The sequence below is a fragment of the Centruroides sculpturatus genome, unplaced genomic scaffold (genome assembly GCF_000671375.1).
Source record: "Centruroides sculpturatus isolate CEXI.00-Female unplaced genomic scaffold, Cexi_2.0 scaffold163, whole genome shotgun sequence".
NCBI lineage: Eukaryota > Metazoa > Arthropoda > Arachnida > Scorpiones > Buthidae > Centruroides > Centruroides sculpturatus.
This window is the reverse complement of record NW_019384360.1, coordinates 727,292-747,705: the sequence shown is the minus strand read 5'-3', so window position 1 is coordinate 747,705 and position 20,414 is coordinate 727,292. Positions and strand designations below refer to the sequence as shown.

The 20,414-nt window shown below is 27.4% G+C and overlaps 1 protein-coding gene across 1 annotated transcript in view; it reads left to right on the top strand.

Annotated features, from left to right (window-relative positions):
• Positions 1-20,414, top strand: part of LOC111640938 (dedicator of cytokinesis protein 7-like) — a 65,449-nt gene that overhangs the window by 34,331 nt on the left and 10,704 nt on the right. Inside the window, exons 7-15 of the mRNA XM_023387030.1 lie at positions 860-945; positions 1,037-1,103; positions 3,949-4,098; positions 4,828-4,890; positions 8,624-8,792; positions 10,226-10,419; positions 15,206-15,299; positions 16,945-17,225; positions 18,953-19,023. Coding sequence (XP_023242798.1) covers positions 860-945; positions 1,037-1,103; positions 3,949-4,098; positions 4,828-4,890; positions 8,624-8,792; positions 10,226-10,419; positions 15,206-15,299; positions 16,945-17,225; positions 18,953-19,023 — 1,175 coding nt within the window. The remainder of the gene's footprint in view (positions 1-859; positions 946-1,036; positions 1,104-3,948; positions 4,099-4,827; positions 4,891-8,623; positions 8,793-10,225; positions 10,420-15,205; positions 15,300-16,944; positions 17,226-18,952; positions 19,024-20,414) is intronic.

The window sequence follows — 20,414 nt, the reverse complement described above, 5'->3', positions numbered from 1 at the left end:
GCCGGGGAGGGTGTAGGTCTCCCGATCCGGCAACAGGTCGTTAAACCCTTCTCACTGGTCAGGATGGATTAAAATTTTAACCTTTCCCGCGGTAACGGGATTAAATGTTTCGGGTCGAGTGGCGGAGGGAGGAGTGCGTCGGTAAGATGACCGGCGATATACGAGTAAAGATGACACCACTTTAACAGGATAACAACGATTTATTAGCTACATAGAGATTACAATAACCAATTTCAAAAGGGAAAATCTGAATCCCTGAACCGCGAAGGACCGAGAGAGAGTTCACAAAAATAAGGTCCATACCTCTTTATGTCTTTGAATATTCTTAAGGAAAAAGGTTGTGATATCCAACGATGTGGTAGAATTAGGATAATAATTCTTCTTCCGGACACAATATCGTAAAGGACACAGTATATAAATAGGACACAATATTCCTAGGACACAGTTGTAAAAGTGACGGCGAATGAACGACTCCCCCCGAGAAGGGGAAGGAAGGGGTTTTTATAAGTTTGGCGTGGGAGAATGGTCATGTGACCAATTGTTGTAAGGTAAAAGGTACGCGGATGGGTCAAAGTTGTTCCCGGGCCGTTGCTAACTATCAACTTTGGAGTTGGAATGTGGGATTAGTTTTGAATTGAACGGATGTTTATGTCGAACATAAACGAAAAGGGTTTTTTTTTCCGTTAGGTTCCACTTTAAGTTAAAGGAAAATTTAATTAGATTTTAAGCAAATACAGGACAATTGATCGACAAATAGTCGACAAAAATTCCGGATTTCACATTTTTATTAAAAAGAATGTTACAATGTTAATCATTTGTTTTTTTTTATTATATCTTTAAAGATTTATTATTATTTTAGGAAGAAATAATTGAAAGAAGAATACCTGCATTAATACCAAAAGAACATATTGGACATAGATTATTAGTGAAATGTCTTGCATTAAAGTAAGTTTAACATTTTGGTATGGAATTTATAATTCAAAATTTATATAAACAAGAGGATATTTATAAAAGTGTGAGAATATTTTTTCTTCAGATTAGAACTGGACATTGAACCTTTGTTTGGCATTATGGCTCTGTATGATGCTAAGGAAAAGAAAAAGGTGTGTATCAAGATTATCATTTGATGTATTTATTAACATCTTAAATTTAATATTTTAATTGGTTAGAATCATATTGTAAAAGAAATATTAAGGAATAGAATATATTTCAAAATTTTCTGTAGGCTACAGGTAACCACTCCCAATCTCAACTTTTGAATAAAAATGTAATTGTTTAATTAAACATATTATTTTTTGCTATAGTTAAGTAGCTTTTGCACATATCAAAGTTGAATATTTTAATAGTAAAGTTTAATTGTAAATTACTTTTTTTAAACTCTTTGAAAAAGAAGAGTTTAAATATAAATAAAAGTGTGCATTCGAAATTTATTTTATTTATCTATTTTTTAAGCCAGAATACAGTTAAAATATTTTAGGGCCAAGTGCCAAAGTTTGTAGCTTAATAAATATACTAAATACTTTTTCCTAAATATCTGTGCTGAAATGGGGATGCCATAAAATATAGTACAAAAATATTGTTTAAAATGTTGTAAAACTGAAGAATACAATTTTAAAACTTTAGCATTAACATGAGAATCTGTATGATTATAGTACAAATTCAAAAGTATTCATTTTTTTAACAAAAGGAACAATTTTGTTTATATTTATATACTAATTGAGTGACTGACATTGTTAAAAAAGAAGAAAAATTCAAAATATAAATCATATCATTAAAAGAAAAAATCCAGCCTAGACAGAAGAAAAAATGTTTGGCTGGACCAAAATCCATATTTTTCAATAACATGCTAAATAGTCTAATTAAATTAGAGTATATGCATATGCATGCACACGCATTGAAAATAATTACTTTTAAAACATTATATATGTCAGTATATAAATCAATTTTGTGTGTAAGTTGACTTCAAGAATTTCAACTCAAAACTCTAATGTTGACTTTTACTTTGAGGTGTATAAGTTGATCTCCCAAACATATAGTAAGACATTTGTAGGCTAGAACTATAGTAAATGATAAAGTATGGCAAAAGCATATAAGGCTAAACCACTTTTGTGGAAACAATAACCATAATATTATTCAATATATGGTATACTATATTTACTCGAATATAAGACGATCTTGCATATAGGACGAGGTATGACTTTAAAGATCAAAATAAAGAAAATTAGATTTATTAATACAATTCTAATTTTATTTCATTTAATCACAAATAAAATATCAAATGCACATAAATGCACACATTGTCCTGCAAAAATTACTAGCATTTTAAAGTTCAAGGAAAAGTCTTGTAAAATCGACAACATAATTTGTTTGTGTAAAGCTGAACAATCAGGAACCTTTTTTGCCAATTCTTAACAGTCAAATTCACTCTTTGTCGATTAAACTTATGAGTTTCTTCGAATTCTGATTTCCAAATAACCATCTGTTTTCATGTGGGAATGAATTAAAATTTATATCGGGCTCTCATGTAATTTTGGAATTCAATTCAAAAGCTTTGCTTTTCCTATTGCTATTCATCTTTACTCCTGACAATACACAAGAATGATTCAAATGATCCAGATAAAATACTTTTGTTTTTAAACACCAGAAGGTGAGGATCTGGTAAAAAATGCAAATACACGGTTTACAAAAATTATTGAAAAAATGCAAAGAATCTTTCACTTGCACATATAGGACGACCTAGGTTTTTGAAGCAGTGAAAAATGAATAAAAACCTCGTCTTATATGCGAGTAAATACGGTATATGTTGTAAGGAAATCTACCAATATTTACTTTTGCATTTTAAATAAAAAGTTAATGTATAGTTGTAAATCAGAATGACTGTAAACTACTTACTACTAACTCAAGCAAAAATTCACATCAAAGGTGTTAAGGAGCGTTTTAAGAAACGTTTTATTTCTGGCTAGCGCTTTCAATGAATTTATTTTATTCGCTTCAGGCGAATAAAAAGTATTAAATCAAACATAGATGTTCGAACAGAAATGGAACACACATAATTTTAAACAAAAAGTTAAAAATGAACAGATTTCGAATGGGTTTAAATTTAAACGATAATGGCATTAGCCGTTTGGAACATAACATAACATTAAGAATAAGTAAACTTAAACATAACTTGAAACACGTCTTGATTGAAGATGATGAAAATAAATTCGTTGAATGTGCTAGCCGGAAATAAAATGCTTCTTAAAACGCTCCTTAATGCCTTTGATGTGAATTTTCACTTGAGTTAGAATAGTTGTTGGCATGACAGCCACAGTATGTACGTAAATTACTTACTACTTTGTAAGACCTGACCTGTATTTTGTCTCTGCTTTACTGTGGTAACATTTGTGTCATGGTTGCATCTTAACATAATGAACTTTGTCACTTCATCCTGTTACATTGAACTTATATAACAGTGACTTATCAAACTTTTGTTACTTTCATGTTGTCAATTTTGTGACAGCAAAGTACTTATCCAAATTCACAAAAAGGTAACATTTGCTGAATCAAGAAAGGAAAATTATTTTTAAACTTTATTAAAATATTTAATTTTTATTTTTATTAAAAATAAAATTAACAAAATTATCAAATTTAAGCAAGATACTGTAGTAGTAAATTTTTGATTTAAAGATGAATATATTCTCTTTCACTGTTGTTATTTATCTATCTTGTTTTAATAATTTATCTTAATATTTGAATTATGTTTTTGTCTAAAATTTTGCTATTTTTTAATTTATTTATTAAGGTTGATGGTCTTTTAATCATATTTAAAATTTAATATATAAATTAAAAGTAGCAAACTTATAGTATTAAAACTTTGACTATTTTGATTTATATTTAGAATGGCATGCATTGAAGCTTTCATTACTTTGTTATGTCATTTATTATTTTATTTTATATTAATGTTAGGTGTCAGAAAATTTTTATTTTGATATGAATCCAGAACCTTTAAAAAGAATGCTGTCAAGTCATATTTCTTATCAAGATATAACTACTCTTAGTAGATCATGTGTTTTTAATATCACTTATCCTTCTCAGGATTTGTTTTTAGTTATAAAGGTATGTGTAATTATATGTAATATGTAAATATTTGAAATTAATCAATTAAGGTTAAACATTTCATTACTGTATTTATTTGATTCTAACAAGCACCATGATTTTGAAATTAAAGTTTAAGATTTTGTTTACGCAGAGAAAAATTTTAAAGTAATCAATTTTATTAAGATTTTTTAAGTAACAAGTTAGATAATATAATACCTAATATCATGAAATAGATAATGTCTGGCTGCTCTATTTCTATGTTCTTCTGTGCATACAATAGCATTTCTTTTAACCCTGTATCATAATGTTATCATGAAAATCCTTTTAATGATTAAAAGGAAATTTAAGTTAAACACTCATTATTAACAAATCTTATTTGAACTAATAGGATCTTGGGTAGTGTAATGAAAAAGTCTATTATTAGTGCATCACAAACACCATTCAGTAAGCACCAATAATACTTGCAATGGCTTCTGGTTGTTGTTTTGAACTGCAAATGTAAGATGATATTAATTTTGAGATGCATTGCTATTTTTAACAAGCAAAAATGAGTAAATAATGTGTTTTAGAATCATGGAAATACAGTCTGTAAAACAAAATTTTAAATATATTTATTGTTTATGGATTTAATATTTATAATGGATTTATATAATTGATTAGAATCTATTTTTAGTGTATATTTATATACAATTAGATCATCTATTTTGTTTTAAATTTAAATAATTTATTAAAGTCATTCACTTTTAGCTGGAAAAAGTGTTACAAGGTGATATTAATGAATGTGCAGAACCCTATATCAAAGATGATAAAGTAAGTCAAAGTACAGCTTAAAAGTAATTTTTTTTATATGTATGTATATTATATATATATATCTATTAACACATACATAATCAGCCAGCATATATATTGATATATATATATATATATATTTCTGTGATTTTTTTAAGATCACGGAAATGTATAGAAATGTATTTACCCTTGAAAAACAGCTTTTTGTTTTTGTAGTTGTAAAAGTTTGTGAAATAAATTCAATGTTTTCCTATTTTTAACATAAACCACTTTCATAAACATCAGTATACATATACTGATGTTTATGAAAGTGGTTTATGTTAAAATATNCTGTCAACCATTGCTAGATTTGGTGAAATTCAAACTCAAGCTTATTAATTTGTATTCACTTTTCGTTTTTCTTAAGTGAAAATTATATGATAAATATTAATATTTAGCTAGAATAATTATTAAAATCCAAACTAAAAAAAATTATTGTAGAGAAAAAAACAATTAAACTTAATATCTTTTTTCTTATTAATTTTGTAAGTAATTAATATGTTCAAATTAATTGTATACAAGAATAATCTGAAGCACAAAAATGATGCAATTATTATAAAATACATTCTTAACACTAAATAAATATTCCATGGTAATTGTTATGTATAAACACTTCATACAGTAACATATGAATATCTAAATATATAAAATTACTTGTCCTGACTGACTGACTGAGTCACTGATTGATTCATCATCGCCTAGAGCAAACCGCTGAACCTAAAGAGGTAAAATTTGGTACACAATTAGGGTACATCATAAAAACGCACACTAAGAAGGGATTTTTCAAAATTTCCCCGCAGGGGAGAGGTACAGCATTAAGGCTTAACTGGAAGAACATCTTCTACTGTACTATTTTAGATGCGATTTTTTGTTTTCAACTACGTTTAATCTTCATTGAGTATTTAGGTGTATTAAATTGATAACATTTCAGACACTGTTATAAATATTTTTATATATTTCAATTTTTAACCAAATATTCGAACCAATTTGAATTTGTATTGCATATTGGTTCGATTATATAACAATTATAAATGTTCCAGAAAACTGATCAAATTGATAACTGTTCATTTAATTCTCAGCAATTCTCATCATTCTCAGCACTAGGTGTTATATAACAATTACTATGATTGTTGAAATACTGAATATAAATGGGGTTTGCTTGCAAAATCCCCACAAGTGAAGTCACGGGTAACAGCTAGTTTATAATATAATATATTATATATGAATATATATATATATTTTAACATAAACCACTTTCATAAACATCAGTATACATATACTGATGTTTATGAAAGTGGTTTATGTTAAAATATATATATATATTCATATATAATATATTATATTATAAACTAGCTGTTACCCGTGACTTCACTTGTGGGGATTTTGCAAGCAAACCCCATTTATATTCAGTATTTCAACAATCATAGTAATTGTTATATAACACCTAGTGCTGAGAATGATGAGAATTGCTGAGAATTAAATGAACAGTTATCAATTTGATCAGTTTTCTGGAACATTTATAATTGTTATATAATCGAACCAATATGCAATACAAATTCAAATTGGTTCGAATATTTGGTTAAAAATTGAAATATATAAAAATATTTATAACAGTGTCTGAAATGTTATCAATTTAATACACCTAAATACTCAATGAAGATTAAACGTAGTTGAAAACAAAAAATCGCATCTAAAATAGTACAGTAGAAGATGTTCTTCCAGTTAAGCCTTAATGCTGTACCTCTCCCCTGCGGGGAAATTTTGAAAAATCCCTTCTTAGTGTGCGTTTTTATGATGTACCCTAATTGTGTACCAAATTTTACCTCTTTAGGTTCAGCGGTTTGCTCTAGGCGATGATGAATCAATCAGTGACTCAGTCAGTCAGTCAGGACAAGTAATTTTATATATTTAGATATTCATATGTTACTGTATCAAGTGTTTATACATAACAATTACCATGGAATATTTATTTAGTGTTAAGAATGTATTTTATAATAATTGCATCATTTTTGTGCTTCAGATTATTCTTGTATACAATTAATTTGAACATATTAATTACTTACAAAATTAATAAGAAAAAAGATATTAAGTTTAATTGTTTTTTTCTCTACAATAATTTTTTTTAGTTTGGATTTTAATAATTATTCTAGCTAAATATTAATATTTATCATATAATTTTCACTTAAGAAAAACGAAAAGTGAATACAAATTAATAAGCTTGAGTTTGAATTTCACCAAATCTAGCAATGGTTGACAGCACTTCTCCAAAAAAATTTAGATGTAAAAAAATATTGCCATTGAGACATATATTTATTGGTGCCTCCAACAAAAATCAGTGCTGTACAGCAAAGATTAATCAACATAAACACTTAAACAGTATAACATGAACCTTGAAAGACAAAAATTTCAATACATAAATGTTACTCATTTGGTAAACCATACAGATGAAGATGACACAGTATGAGATCAATTATTGAATACAAAGCTTTGCAAAATTTCTGTGCAGAGAACTGTTTTATAATTGACTTGAAGTCAGTGGTCTTCAGTATGTCATTTTCCCCATACATGAGTAAAAGTCAGTTCAAATGCTACTGCCCCATTGTGGTGTGGAACTGATTTTTTATAAATTTGTCTTGAAAGTGAATGTTCTCCTGCACAGTTCAAGTGCATCAAACTTGGGAAATACAGATTTCAAGTTGTCTAAAAATATTTTTCTGTACTATGCAGAAAACACAACGTGTCTCACAACATTTATCAACTAAATTAGCATACGGCTTCTATGCTTGTGAGGTCTTCGGCAACTGCCCAACATCTCTATGCATTAAGATGGCCCTGGATTATGTGATGATGAGGCATTAGAGCAGTGATTCTCAACCACACTTCAAAAATCTCGCGGCAATTTAGTGTGCTGCGAGATTTTTGAAGTGTGCCGTCACTGCGAATATCCCATACATAAGCGACATGAGACAAGTAGTTTAATTGGTTCTATCTTCCTAGGGTGCGTTTGGAAATTGTAACTGGTGTTGCCGGTAGTTACTAAGACGTTTAGAAAATGTGATCTAAATAACCAACTGCGTTTAAAAATCACTGTTATGACATCTCCGGTTGTCCTACGGTACTTACCGAAGTAACCGTGTGTGCCACCCAATTTTTAAATTATTAAAATTGTACCATGACAAAAAAAAAGGTTGAGAATCACTGCATTAGAGTATACTGAAATTTTATGATGGATTCTTAAATATGCAAACTTATATATGTCAATATATTTTTGCCATTATTTGGCTATGCTCACTGATGATGGTTCTTTTGACTATAGCTTTATCTCTCTGTAGCCATTTCTTCAGTCCTCTTGAATATTTATCAATTCATTTTCTGGCAGACTTAAATTATTTAGCTTTTATCCATAAAAATGTTTTATTGGCATCTAAGCAAATTTCCATACACTTTCAAGCATTTTTACTCGTATTCAAAGAAATAAATGTATATCTATTTGAGTGTTGATTGAAGTTTCAAAATTTTGGAATTAATCATTGTGTATGTCAATTTACATATCCATTCTTAATTATGTAACTCATTACACATTATATACTGATTCTGTTCAACTGGTTTAAATTAAATAATTGAATAAATTTTTAAAATTATAATCATTTTGAATTGAGTTTTTAGATCTATATTTTAATCTATTATAACACTTTATTTTTGTTGTTGATAAAAGAATCGTGATAAAGTGAAAGCAAATGCTGCAGCTACATGTGATAGACTTGGAAATTATAGAATGCCATTTGCTTGGACTGCTATTTATTTATTGAACATCATTAATGGAGTGAATAATATGGAAAGAGATCCTTCTACAGATAAAGAAACAAATAATGCTAATAGTCTTGGTAATTTATTTTTTGTTTTATATTTAATACATTATGCTAAGTTTAATGAAAACGTTAAATAGAATATACAAAATGCACTGACTACTATTGAATGTATATTTTACTTTATTATGAAATATGCTACATGATTACTTTTGGCTAATTCAGTTATGATTTTTTAAATTGAATTGGCCAAAAGTAATCCTTTTCAGTGACATATAGTATATTTAGTCATAATATATATAATAATACTATATAATATAAAATAATATACAGTAGAGTGTCGTTTATCCGAATCAATTGGGGACTGGGGTTGTTCGGATAACTTATTTTTCGGATAACCAATTATGTACGAAAAAATATATTAATTTATCCCGTGTTGAAATTTTTCTCTGTTGCGTGTCGCTTTGCATTGAATTTTCATCGATGTTAAGCCTAACGAAGACTATTGTATCGTTAAAAATTATTTTTTTATTTTGTACGAACAAAATAAATATATTGAAAAATATAAAAAAAATAATAAATTATACTTCAGAAGTTAATTTAGTATCAAAAACGTAAAATATTTGAGTGGCCGAAGACATAGCCAAAGATTACAGCGTCACAGCACTGACAAAAATTTAAATTTGTCGACTGGAATTCTTTCGGATAACTGACCTTCGGATAAACGACGCTCTACTGTATAATAATATAGTAATACATAATAAAATACTATATAAAAAGTCACTGAAAAGGATTTTATCTTTGTCTTTTTGAATAAATAAATTAAATATTAAATGTTCTATAAACTAATTTGTTAAAAAATTTTTAAGTTTGTGAAAGAAATTAATTATGTTTGGACTGCAGTTTTCAATTTGCAGACCTATAAATTTCCACTAGCATTTGTCTGTCTGTCTTTTCTTAGTCTTGAGATGGAGTTTGATAAAAGTCAAGACCAGATATGGAAGGCTTAGGTGGAGGAGATTCCAATTAACTATAGATGAACTTCCCTCTAGACTGGAAAGTCGTGATTTCAATTTAAAAATTTTCTTCAGAACAGGGTTAGATAGATGATTGTTATGACTCTGTTATCAGGAAAAATATGATGTAAAAGGACAAAACACTACTAAAATTGAGGGCATATATTTTATAATTTAAATGAATTTAAAATATTATTAATTTTTGTTTGTTTTTACATAAATATTTTTCATTTTAGAGAGCTTTAAAAGTATATTAGAAGATTTTAATTTATAGATACAATATAAATCATCATATAATTTTTATNTTTGTTTTTACATAAATATTTTTCATTTTAGAGAGCTTTAAAAGTATATTAGAAGATTTTAATTTATAGATACAATATAAATCATCATATAATTTTTATGACAATCTTTTAGCTTGTGAAAACTAAGAAATTTTTTCTGCTTAAATATCAATTGTTTTGAATTTTCTTTTCTTTATTTTTTATTTTGTAGATCGGAAGACTGGAAATAATACTTTTGAAACATTTCGAAAAAAATCAATGGATACAGGGTCATTGGGTCGTCGAGGTTCTCTTGAGAGGAAAAGTGGTACTGAAAAAAGACGTAGTTGGTCACCTGATGATTTGGGAGCAGGACTTGATAATTTTCGTCCAGTAATGCTAACTGTCAATAGTTTTTTTAAACAGGTGAATTAATGTTTTATTTATTTTTATGTATAAAAATATAGAGATAATTTTGTTCAATTTCTTTCTGTTTATTTTCTTAAATAAACTGCATTGAAACTTTTCTAAAAACATAGAAGCCAATTTATCTTATAGGTTTCTTTTGCATATATTATGAAATAATAACGTAAGTATTTCATTCTCTTTCTTTCTTCTCTTTGTTTATTAAAATAAACTTTCTTTACTGAAATTATTAACATATTAAATTTCTAATTACAGTTATTTGCTGTTTATAGTTATATTTAATGTTTAACAAAAATGCAGAATTTTTAACTATATATTACTGTATTTATTATGTTCTAGCAGTTAATTTTGTTAAGAAATAAGTTTATTTGAAACATTAACATATTAGCTGATAAGAGTTAAATGATCAGTTTCTTTTACAATTATTTTTTAACTGCATGGTATCAAGAAATAATTACATAAAATATTATAAAAATTATTTCCAAAAAACAAAAATTATTGAGTTTTGATTTTATTACAAAAAGAATCCAGTAACAAGTTTTCTTAACTTTTCCAGCAACCATTCCAATATAACAGATGGTGGTACCATCTGTTATATTTTATTAAAAACTTTTTATATTTTTAACCATTATAAAATGGCAAAAAGCTTAATTTTGAGGGTAAGGATGTGTTATATAAAAAATTGTAGATGCTAATAATGAGTAAAATTGTCATTAAGTCCAACTCTACTGGAGATATTCCAATTTCAGAAATTTTCGACAAAAAGCACAGGAGTTATGAAATTTCAAAGAGGGTGAACAAAATCGTGTTCTCAACACACACACACACACATGCACAAACATATGTACTGTACATACAGAAAAACCCTCCCAATTTTTTTGCATTTTTGGCATTTTATGGTCCTGAGTCCAAAACTGTAAAAACCTTGAGGGTCATCTTTTGACTGATCGCCATACTTTCTCTCTGTTATATATAACAGAGTCAGGAAAGTAAAAATTCTGATTTTATTAGAAGTAACTAATTTTTGTTCATGGAAATTAGAAATAAATGAAAAGTCTATTTTCTTTTATTTTAATTAGTTTGTATATAAAATTAATAGTTAACATTTTTCAATACCTCTGAAGGTACAGAGGTATTGAAAAATACAAATAGCAAAATTAATATTATGTTAAAAGGATTTAATTAATCAAAGTAAATAAGAAAATTGTAAATTAGACAGAGAACCAAATTTCTGATATATTTAAAACTAAATTAAAACAAAAAGAAATAAATTTATAAAGTTATGTATATATAATTTTAAAAACTTTTACAGAGAAAAGTCACTTTAAATAATGAATATAATAAAAATTACTCTGATCTTTTCAACATTCCTTTTTTATTATCAAAGAGATGTACTTACACCATATACACTTCAAACTGTATCAATTAGCAGTTTCTCTTCAGTGGTAGAAATGCACAATAATAATAAAAACGCAATGAACTCTCTAGTATACTGAGTACTGAGATAGCACTCTTGTATACTAGAAAGTTTTATTTTCTATGTTTTTACAATTATTTTTACCTTAACATTTTGAGATAAATATAGTGCAAGTTAAAACATTTGTATAAAAGATCAAATTACATTAATATTAATATTTAAATTCTTACCATATCATAAAATGTATTTTTTTTTTTTTTGATGTAGTAAGAATTCTTACTTTATATCTAAATTGTGTTGTAATGATAGCCTTACATTATTTAAAATATCTGAGCCAAAAACTCTGATTTTTTTATTTTTATTTTAAATATATTTTATTATTACATTTATTAAAAAGTTTACTTATAAAATTTAAAGATAACTATTAACAATTCAAATTTTGAATAATAAAAGATAAAATACAGTCAAGTCTCGATTTTTTGAACTTAATTCATTCTTAAAAGTTGTTCTCAAACCAAAACAAAATGGATTAATCCATTCCTGACCCCGAAAATGAAGCCTTTTTAGTTGTATTTCATGCTTAAAAATGCAATATAATATAATATATATAATATAATATTAACTATATCTATATCCATTGTATATATGTTAAAAGCAAAATGCTCTGTAACTGTCAACTAAAACTGAAACCATCACTTTACAAAAAAGTGTTATAAATAGAGACTTGACTTTTCCTGGATGAAATACAGTATAACCAAAGCAATCAAGACAGACAAATACTTTATCCACAATTTTAGAAATATTATGTTTCAATTTCTTTGATTTAAATTTAAATTTTAATTGATTAATTAATTTTCATTTCATTTTAAATTTAGTTTAAGTATTTAGTGTGAAAACCAGAGTTTTAATTATTATTTTTAGTTTTAATTAACTGGCTACCTAGAATTAATAAATATTAAATTAAATACAGTGGAGCCTCGAAAACTTGGCCTAATGTGGATCGAAGGGTGGCTGAGTTTGTGAAAATGCCGGGTTATCGGGAATGGGGTTAAAAAAAATAAGTATGACTGTTTCCTCAGAAAATACTATACTGTACTTGTATGTATTGTTTACTTGAGAATACAACAGAGAATAAACTGCCCAAATACCCTTAAACAAAGGAAAAGTACGTCTTTTATGAAGGCATAGAGCCTTTACTACATGAAAATGAAAATTAATAAATATACTGTGTACAGTAATTTATCTGATAAGACAGACCTCAGAAAAATACTTTGAGGCATAAAGCTGTCTTTATCATGAAAATTAATTAACTAAGGATTTTTTTGCCCTGCCAGGGTGTGGCTGAGTTATCAGGAGTGCCAGGTTATCAAGTGTCGAGTTTTCGAGGCTCTACTGTATTAATATTATAACATATAATATTATATTAATAAATTTTTGTTATTTAATTTGTGTTAAGCACCTTTAAACATAGTTTCCTGGATGTCATTTATATTATGCAAATGTCAATTATGCAGTTCTTATTAATTAATTTGATTTAAATTCAATTGAGGTGCATATTGAAAAATGAAAATACAGTCGACCCCCCAACATGGGTTTCTATAGTTTGGATTCCTATATCACGGCGAAAAAATTGCGACAGTATTCGTACAAACATGCTAAGAAAACTCCTATAATTTGGTAAAACATCATCGCCGACTTGTGTCGTGACAGGATTGGTTGAATCTAGAGCAATAGAGGATATTGTACAAACCGTTGAGTTTAAACGAGCAGCAGACCTATTAAAAACCATTTATTATTTAATGTCCATAAAAATTATATTTATATTAATGATGTCTCCAAAGTTCAGCGAATTTTTTGCAAAAAAAATAATTTATCAGGAAGCATGCGAGAACCATTCAATGCGCTGCTCCACGACGAAAACAAGCTTAAGCAANCTTACAACACTGGTAAGATTCTTTCCCAGATATATATAATAAATTTCGACTGTACAGTAGAACGTCATTTATCTGAAAGCCGGTCAACTGAAACATTTCTTAACTGAAAGCGTTCCAGTTAGCAAATGTGGTGTGCAACTTTTGGCTATGTCTTGGGCTACTCCAATATTTTTTTTGTTGGTGTGTGTGTTTTAACTGGCAGCACTGGGCACTTTTGTGTAGCGTTTTTCTGAGGACTATGTGTCATGCTGAATTGAACATTTTTGATACTAGATTAACTTCTAAAGTTTTTTTCTTTTGTTGTTTTTATATTTTTCAATATATATATTTTGTTTGTACAAAATAAAGAAATAATTTTTAATGATACAATAGCCATGATTATTATTATAAAAATTTTTGTTAGGCTTAACATCAATGAAAATTCGATGCAAAGCAGCACAAAACAGAGAAAAATTTCAACATAGGATAGGTTAATGTATTTTTTCGTACATAATCGGTTATCCGAAAAATAAGTTATCCAAACAACCCCAGTCCCCAATTGATTCGGATAAATGACGCTCTACTGTAGTATCTTACCCATATACACGTTGAAATCTAATTTGAATAACAATTTCATCAATGATTCCCGTCGTGATGTCTAATAATGCAAGATGATCTTGGCACCACTAACTTCTGAATCAGTAGTTCTGTCATTGATTGGTCAGCCATCAGTTTTCTTTAACACAGAGTTATCATAATGCACTGGGGCAAATATGGTGTTCAAAATCTTGTTCATAAACTGAATTGTTTGAAAAGTGAGATGTTTGAGACTCGAGGTTTGACTGTATTCTTAAAAATTGAAATGTGTCTTATACTTGTTTTCTTCAATAAAAAGTAATTTAAAGTTAAACAAATATTTTACAGATATAGAATAGAAAACTATAAATACTTCTTAAATTTAAACATTATTTTTTGTGCTCAAATTTCAATTATTTGATTAGTGAAGTTTATTACTCTCTTTGAAAAAGATCATGCACTTTTTGAATTTTATTTATTACATTTAAATTTGGAATGTTTTTGATTCTGGAGTATTTTGGACATTGTGAAAACATTCATGCTTATTGAGAAACCAATACTTTAGAAATAAAGATGTTGTTATAGGTTTTGCTATATATAATTTACAAATAATCATACAATATTTAAAAAATTATTATTATTAATTATGCTAATTTATTAGCTTGAATCCAGAAAACCAAGAATTTGTTTTAATTACTAATATTCCAAAGTATTGATATATTTCTAACAATCTAAAATTATTACTCTGGTTATTAATGTGATTAATAGTCAATTTTGATATAATCAATAATTTAATTCTTTTAAAAAAATTATTCATATATTATTATAATAGATTTAATTTTAATTTATTATTATTTTTTATTGTTATATGAATAAAAAGGAAAATGATAGACTGAGAGATGAAGATTTATACAAGTTTTTAGCTGATCTGAAACGGCCGCAATCAGTTCATAAACGTTTAAAATGTATACCAGGTATGATGATATATTAATATTTTCATATTTTTATGTTTGAAAATAATGTTATGGAAGGCTTCACTTATTACATTCTGTTTATTAACTACTAACAGATGAACCAAGCATTGCCTGGGCAAAAAATAACAACAAAGATTACAATTATTAGATTATTTCATACTTCTAACTCTTCTATTATATTATATTAAAGTATTTCATCTATATAACTACAAAGATTATCTTATGTAAAAATTTGTCACACCAAGTGATCAATCTAATGTATTTTTAAATGTGTACAGTAGAGGAATAAAGAATTTTTAAAATATGTTAGGTTGATCACTTGGTGTGATGAATCCTTACCTAAAATAACCTTTATAGTTACATAAATTAAATACAGTGAAAACTGCTTAGGTGACCACCTGCATTCGATGGGCACCTGTCAAAACAGGCAAAAATTTCTGGCACCAAATAGTTTATCCATAGAGTCTTTGTATAAGTTACCTGTATTAAATGACCACCTGTATAACATGACCACAGGCATCGATTTTGGGTCCAAAACAACATACAACAACTGTAATAAGTGACCACTTCCACAAATATATCTGGTCTAAACTATTGTTCAACAATGTTCCCCCCTCCTAATATAATGAATTAGTCTAAACTCTTGTTTGAACCCACCTCAGATACTTCTCCCACTCTTGAAATTAGGTGCAGGTGTTAATGAATTAGTCTAGCAACAAAGGAAATTCATTTCAGTTTGTTAGAAATTGTCCAAAAAATGAAAGAAATGCAAAGTGCTGTTGTTAGAAGATCGTATTAAACTTATCACAACAGCAATTAGCAGCGAAGTTTTACTGTGGGAAAATGAAATTTATTTTACCATAGACTTACAGTATTTTCCTTGTGGGTATAAAATATTGTACACGATACAATTAATCGGCTGATCTCATCATTTGATAAAATTTATTTTTATTTATTTATTTTTAAGCTCATATACAGTACGTGTGCGATAAATAGTTTCTGTATCAACCTACCTTACTTCCATGATATTTTTAGAAAAATAATATCCAAGTAATTTTTGCATGCAAAATATTCAAAAAACAATAAATGCATTAATGCAAAAATCAGTTTTACACGCAACCTTCCTTTTTCGATTCCGCAATGACAATCGCAAATGTAATGAAATCATATAATGAGAAAAAATAATAAAATCGTTTTATTATTAATTAATAATTTTTCTTATTGCATTAAATGATTAAGTTAATTGCATGTCAATGGCAGTAGTACAAAGGATTACTGTTTATATACATGTGTGAAAACCATTGAAGTTTGGTGCCAAAATGCATTAGATTCAAAACCAAACTAATTTCATTGAAGTGCAATAGAAAGCTTGGCTGTGAAAAGCCTGACACCAGAATTGAGATTCACTGTTATCACATTATATGCGATATCATGTTCTATCAGGTCACATTCTATTAAGTCTTAGATGTACTTTCTTACACTTCTAGTGATTATAGTATTTAATGAGAAGTTAAACAATCTAATGCCATTTAATCTTTTAAGAAAAATAATGAAAATGTATTATTTTGTTATTTTGAGATAACACAGCTTTTTCTTGTTTTTATTTACTCTAAATAAATATAAAATCATATATTTATTTTAACAGGTAGCTTGAAACTTGATATATCACCATGTCCTGATGAAGTTAAATATTGTTTAACCCCAGAACTTGTTCATCTTCATCCATATCCAGATGATAAAGGTCGTCCTACAAAGGAAATATTAGAATTTCCTTCAAAAGAAGTCTTTGTGCCACATTATACATATCGTAATCTCATGTATGTTTATCCAAAAGATCTAAATTTTGCAAATCGTCCAGGATCTGCTCGAAATATTGCATGCAAAGTTCAATTTATGGCAGGTGAAGAAGAAACAAGTTGTTTGCCAGTAAGTTAATGTCTATAATGTCTATAAAAGATATATTTTAATTTATTTAATTTAGTAGAGGTGTCTGCTATTGAGGAGTGTCCATTAATGGAGGTTTCACTGTATTAATTAAAAAAGGCCTTTAACTATAATTATGTTAATTTACTTTAGAGTTAGGCTATATAGTTTATGTTTACACATACAAGTGTTGTATTTGTACAAAAAAAAAAAAATGTTATTTTGATTACATTATCATCACTGCTTAGATACATAAAAGTGTATATGAGCAATTATAAAAGAGCTTCTTGTCTCGAAAATTGTTGAAACTAATATCTCAAACAGTATAGTAGAGATAACAGAAATAACATGTTATTAATAAAAATTGCATCATTGAACATCAGAATAATTATATTATTAATCATATTTCTTCATTATTACACTCTAATGCCTTAATATTATTCTTGTCCTCTTCGTCATCTTAATTATTTTCCAATTTATCAGTTATCAACTTCAATCAACAATGTTCTAAGCTTAGTATCAAAATTATGACATTTTGATGTCATAATTTATTAAAGATAAAAGTAAGTCTATATTACCTAAGAATAAATCCATGGGCTTACTTTTGGAAATTGTCAATAATATTAGTAATACTGTCATGCTTAATATTGTTTTATTTAAAGTTTATCTAATAATAAATTGAAACTGCCATTTTTAATTAATTGATGTGCCTTCACAAAATTTTGTGTTAAAAAATTATAAAACTTTTGCTATGTAGTAAATTTTATCCTAATCAGAATAATAATGATAAAGAAAAAATAAATAATGTAGTGTGTATATATTTTAATTATATGTGCTATATATACTTTTTGGTATATTCACATTCGTAATGCAAATTTGATGTTTTCATAATCCATTGTATTCTTCACTTTATAATGACCAGGTTAAAATACAATATGGCTGCCAACATATACCTCTAAATAGCAGATCAACTTCTCAATTCTGCTGGTGTCTGCTATTCTGATCTGATGATGGAGATTATACTGTATTAAGAAATTGAAATTTTTCTAAAGAAATAATGAATCTAGTCATCTTTATTCTGATTAGGCTAAAATTTACTAGATAGCAAAATTTTTATAATTTTTTTAACACAAAATTTTGTGAAGGCACCTCAATTAATTAAAAATGGCAGTTTCAATTTATTATTAGATAAATTTTAAATGAAACAATATTAAGCATGACAGTATTACTAAAATTATTGAAAATTTCACAATTTCCAAAAATAAGCCTGTGGATTTATTCTTAGATAATAGACTTACTTTTGATGTCATAATTTTGATACTAAGCATAGAACATTGTTGATTGAAGTTGATAACTGATAAATTGGAAAATAATTAAGATGATGAAGAGGACAAGAATAATATTACGGCATTAATAATGAAGAAATATGATTAATAATATAATTATTCTGATGTTGAATGATGCAATTTATATTAATAAATGCTCCAAGAATTAAAGTTGGACCTATTTTTGTATCAGTTTTTTACACTGAAATTGTTTAATTTTCATAATTAAGTTTATTTGTGGAAATATTTAGTATTAATCATTTTTGAGTTTGTTAATTATGATTGAAAGAATTGTTAAAATAACAAAATTATGTATTAATAGTAATCATATAAATGTTTGAATATAATACATATAACAATTTTTATTTTATAATATTTTTTAAATTTTCATTTAAATTTAATTAGGTAATATTTGGAAGATCTAGTTGTCCAGAATATTGTTCAGAAGTTTATACTGCTGTAACTTATCATAATAAGTAAGTATTTAAACACAAAATATGTGAATCAAAATATTATGTATACAACCAACCTGATAATTTAAATATCAAATGAACAGACAGATTCTTTAACAGACTGCTTAATTAACCTTAAGTAGCTAGATAAAGAATCCAGCTGTTTGTTTGATTTAAATCAAAATATGTTCATCATAATATAATAAGTCAGCGCTGTCCAACTTATCATAGTCCGCGGGCCATATTTTCTTCACCAAACATTTCGGGGGCCAAGAAGGTTGATAAACCACACAACATTTGCATAGTGCTACGGTTCAGTAAGCACTAATTGGTCAACGAGTCCGATGTTGACGCTATAAAAAGGAGACAGTTCGACACACCGGATATACGTCACTCTCGTCTAAGTTCGACTTGGGAATTTTTTTGTTCAATAATAAATGTGAATTCTTCTTCCTGGAAAAAATAAGACATTCCCTGAAAATAAGACCTAGCGCATTTTTCAGAGCAAAAATTAATATAAGACACTGTCTTATTTTCGGGGAAACACGGTAGTAAAATAATTTTAATATTAATAATAATAATTTAGTAACATAAATTTATTCATAGTAAAATGTACTCGCGGGCCGTAAAAATTATTTGGCGGGCCGTATACTGCCCGCGGGCCGCCAGTTGGACAGCGCTGTAATAAGTGATAGTAAGCGATGTTCTATCAGTTATATTAGGTTGTTCAGAAAGTAATTTCGTTTTTTTTCCATGGAAAAAAAACACAATATTTTTATAATAAATAAATATTTTATTGAATTATATATCAACCATTTTGGTCAAATACCTGTTGTCATCTTTCTGGTAGTAGCATGATATTACATTCATAAAAGTTTTGATTGTTGCTTACAAAAAACTGATCCAAGTGATTTTTGACATTGTCATTTCAAGTAAATGTCTTACAGTTAAAAAAAATTTGTATAGACTGGAACAAGTAATAATCTGAGTGTGCTCGATCTGATGAATATGGTTGGTGTGATAGCACGTCCTATCTAAGTTATAACAGTTTCTGACAAGTTACCAGACTTGTGTGAAATTTGACATTATCGTGGCAAAACACTACACCTGTTTTGTTAATCAATTCTGGCCGCCTATTCTGTTTGATGATGTTACTCAATTTGTTTACTCGATGGCAGTACACTTTCAAATCAATTGTTAAATTGTCTGGTAAAAGCTCCAAAAAAAAATTTTCTTAAAATCCCACCAAAGAGAGCATCTCTCTTTAAGAACATGTGGAACCCATACATCAAGCTTTAAAACAAAACCAATTTGTTTCAAGTAATCATAAACAGTTCAGTTTGACAAATTTAATCTCTTAGTGATTTCACGTGTTGTTATTTGGCAGTTTGCTTCAATCAGTACATTCAGTTAAT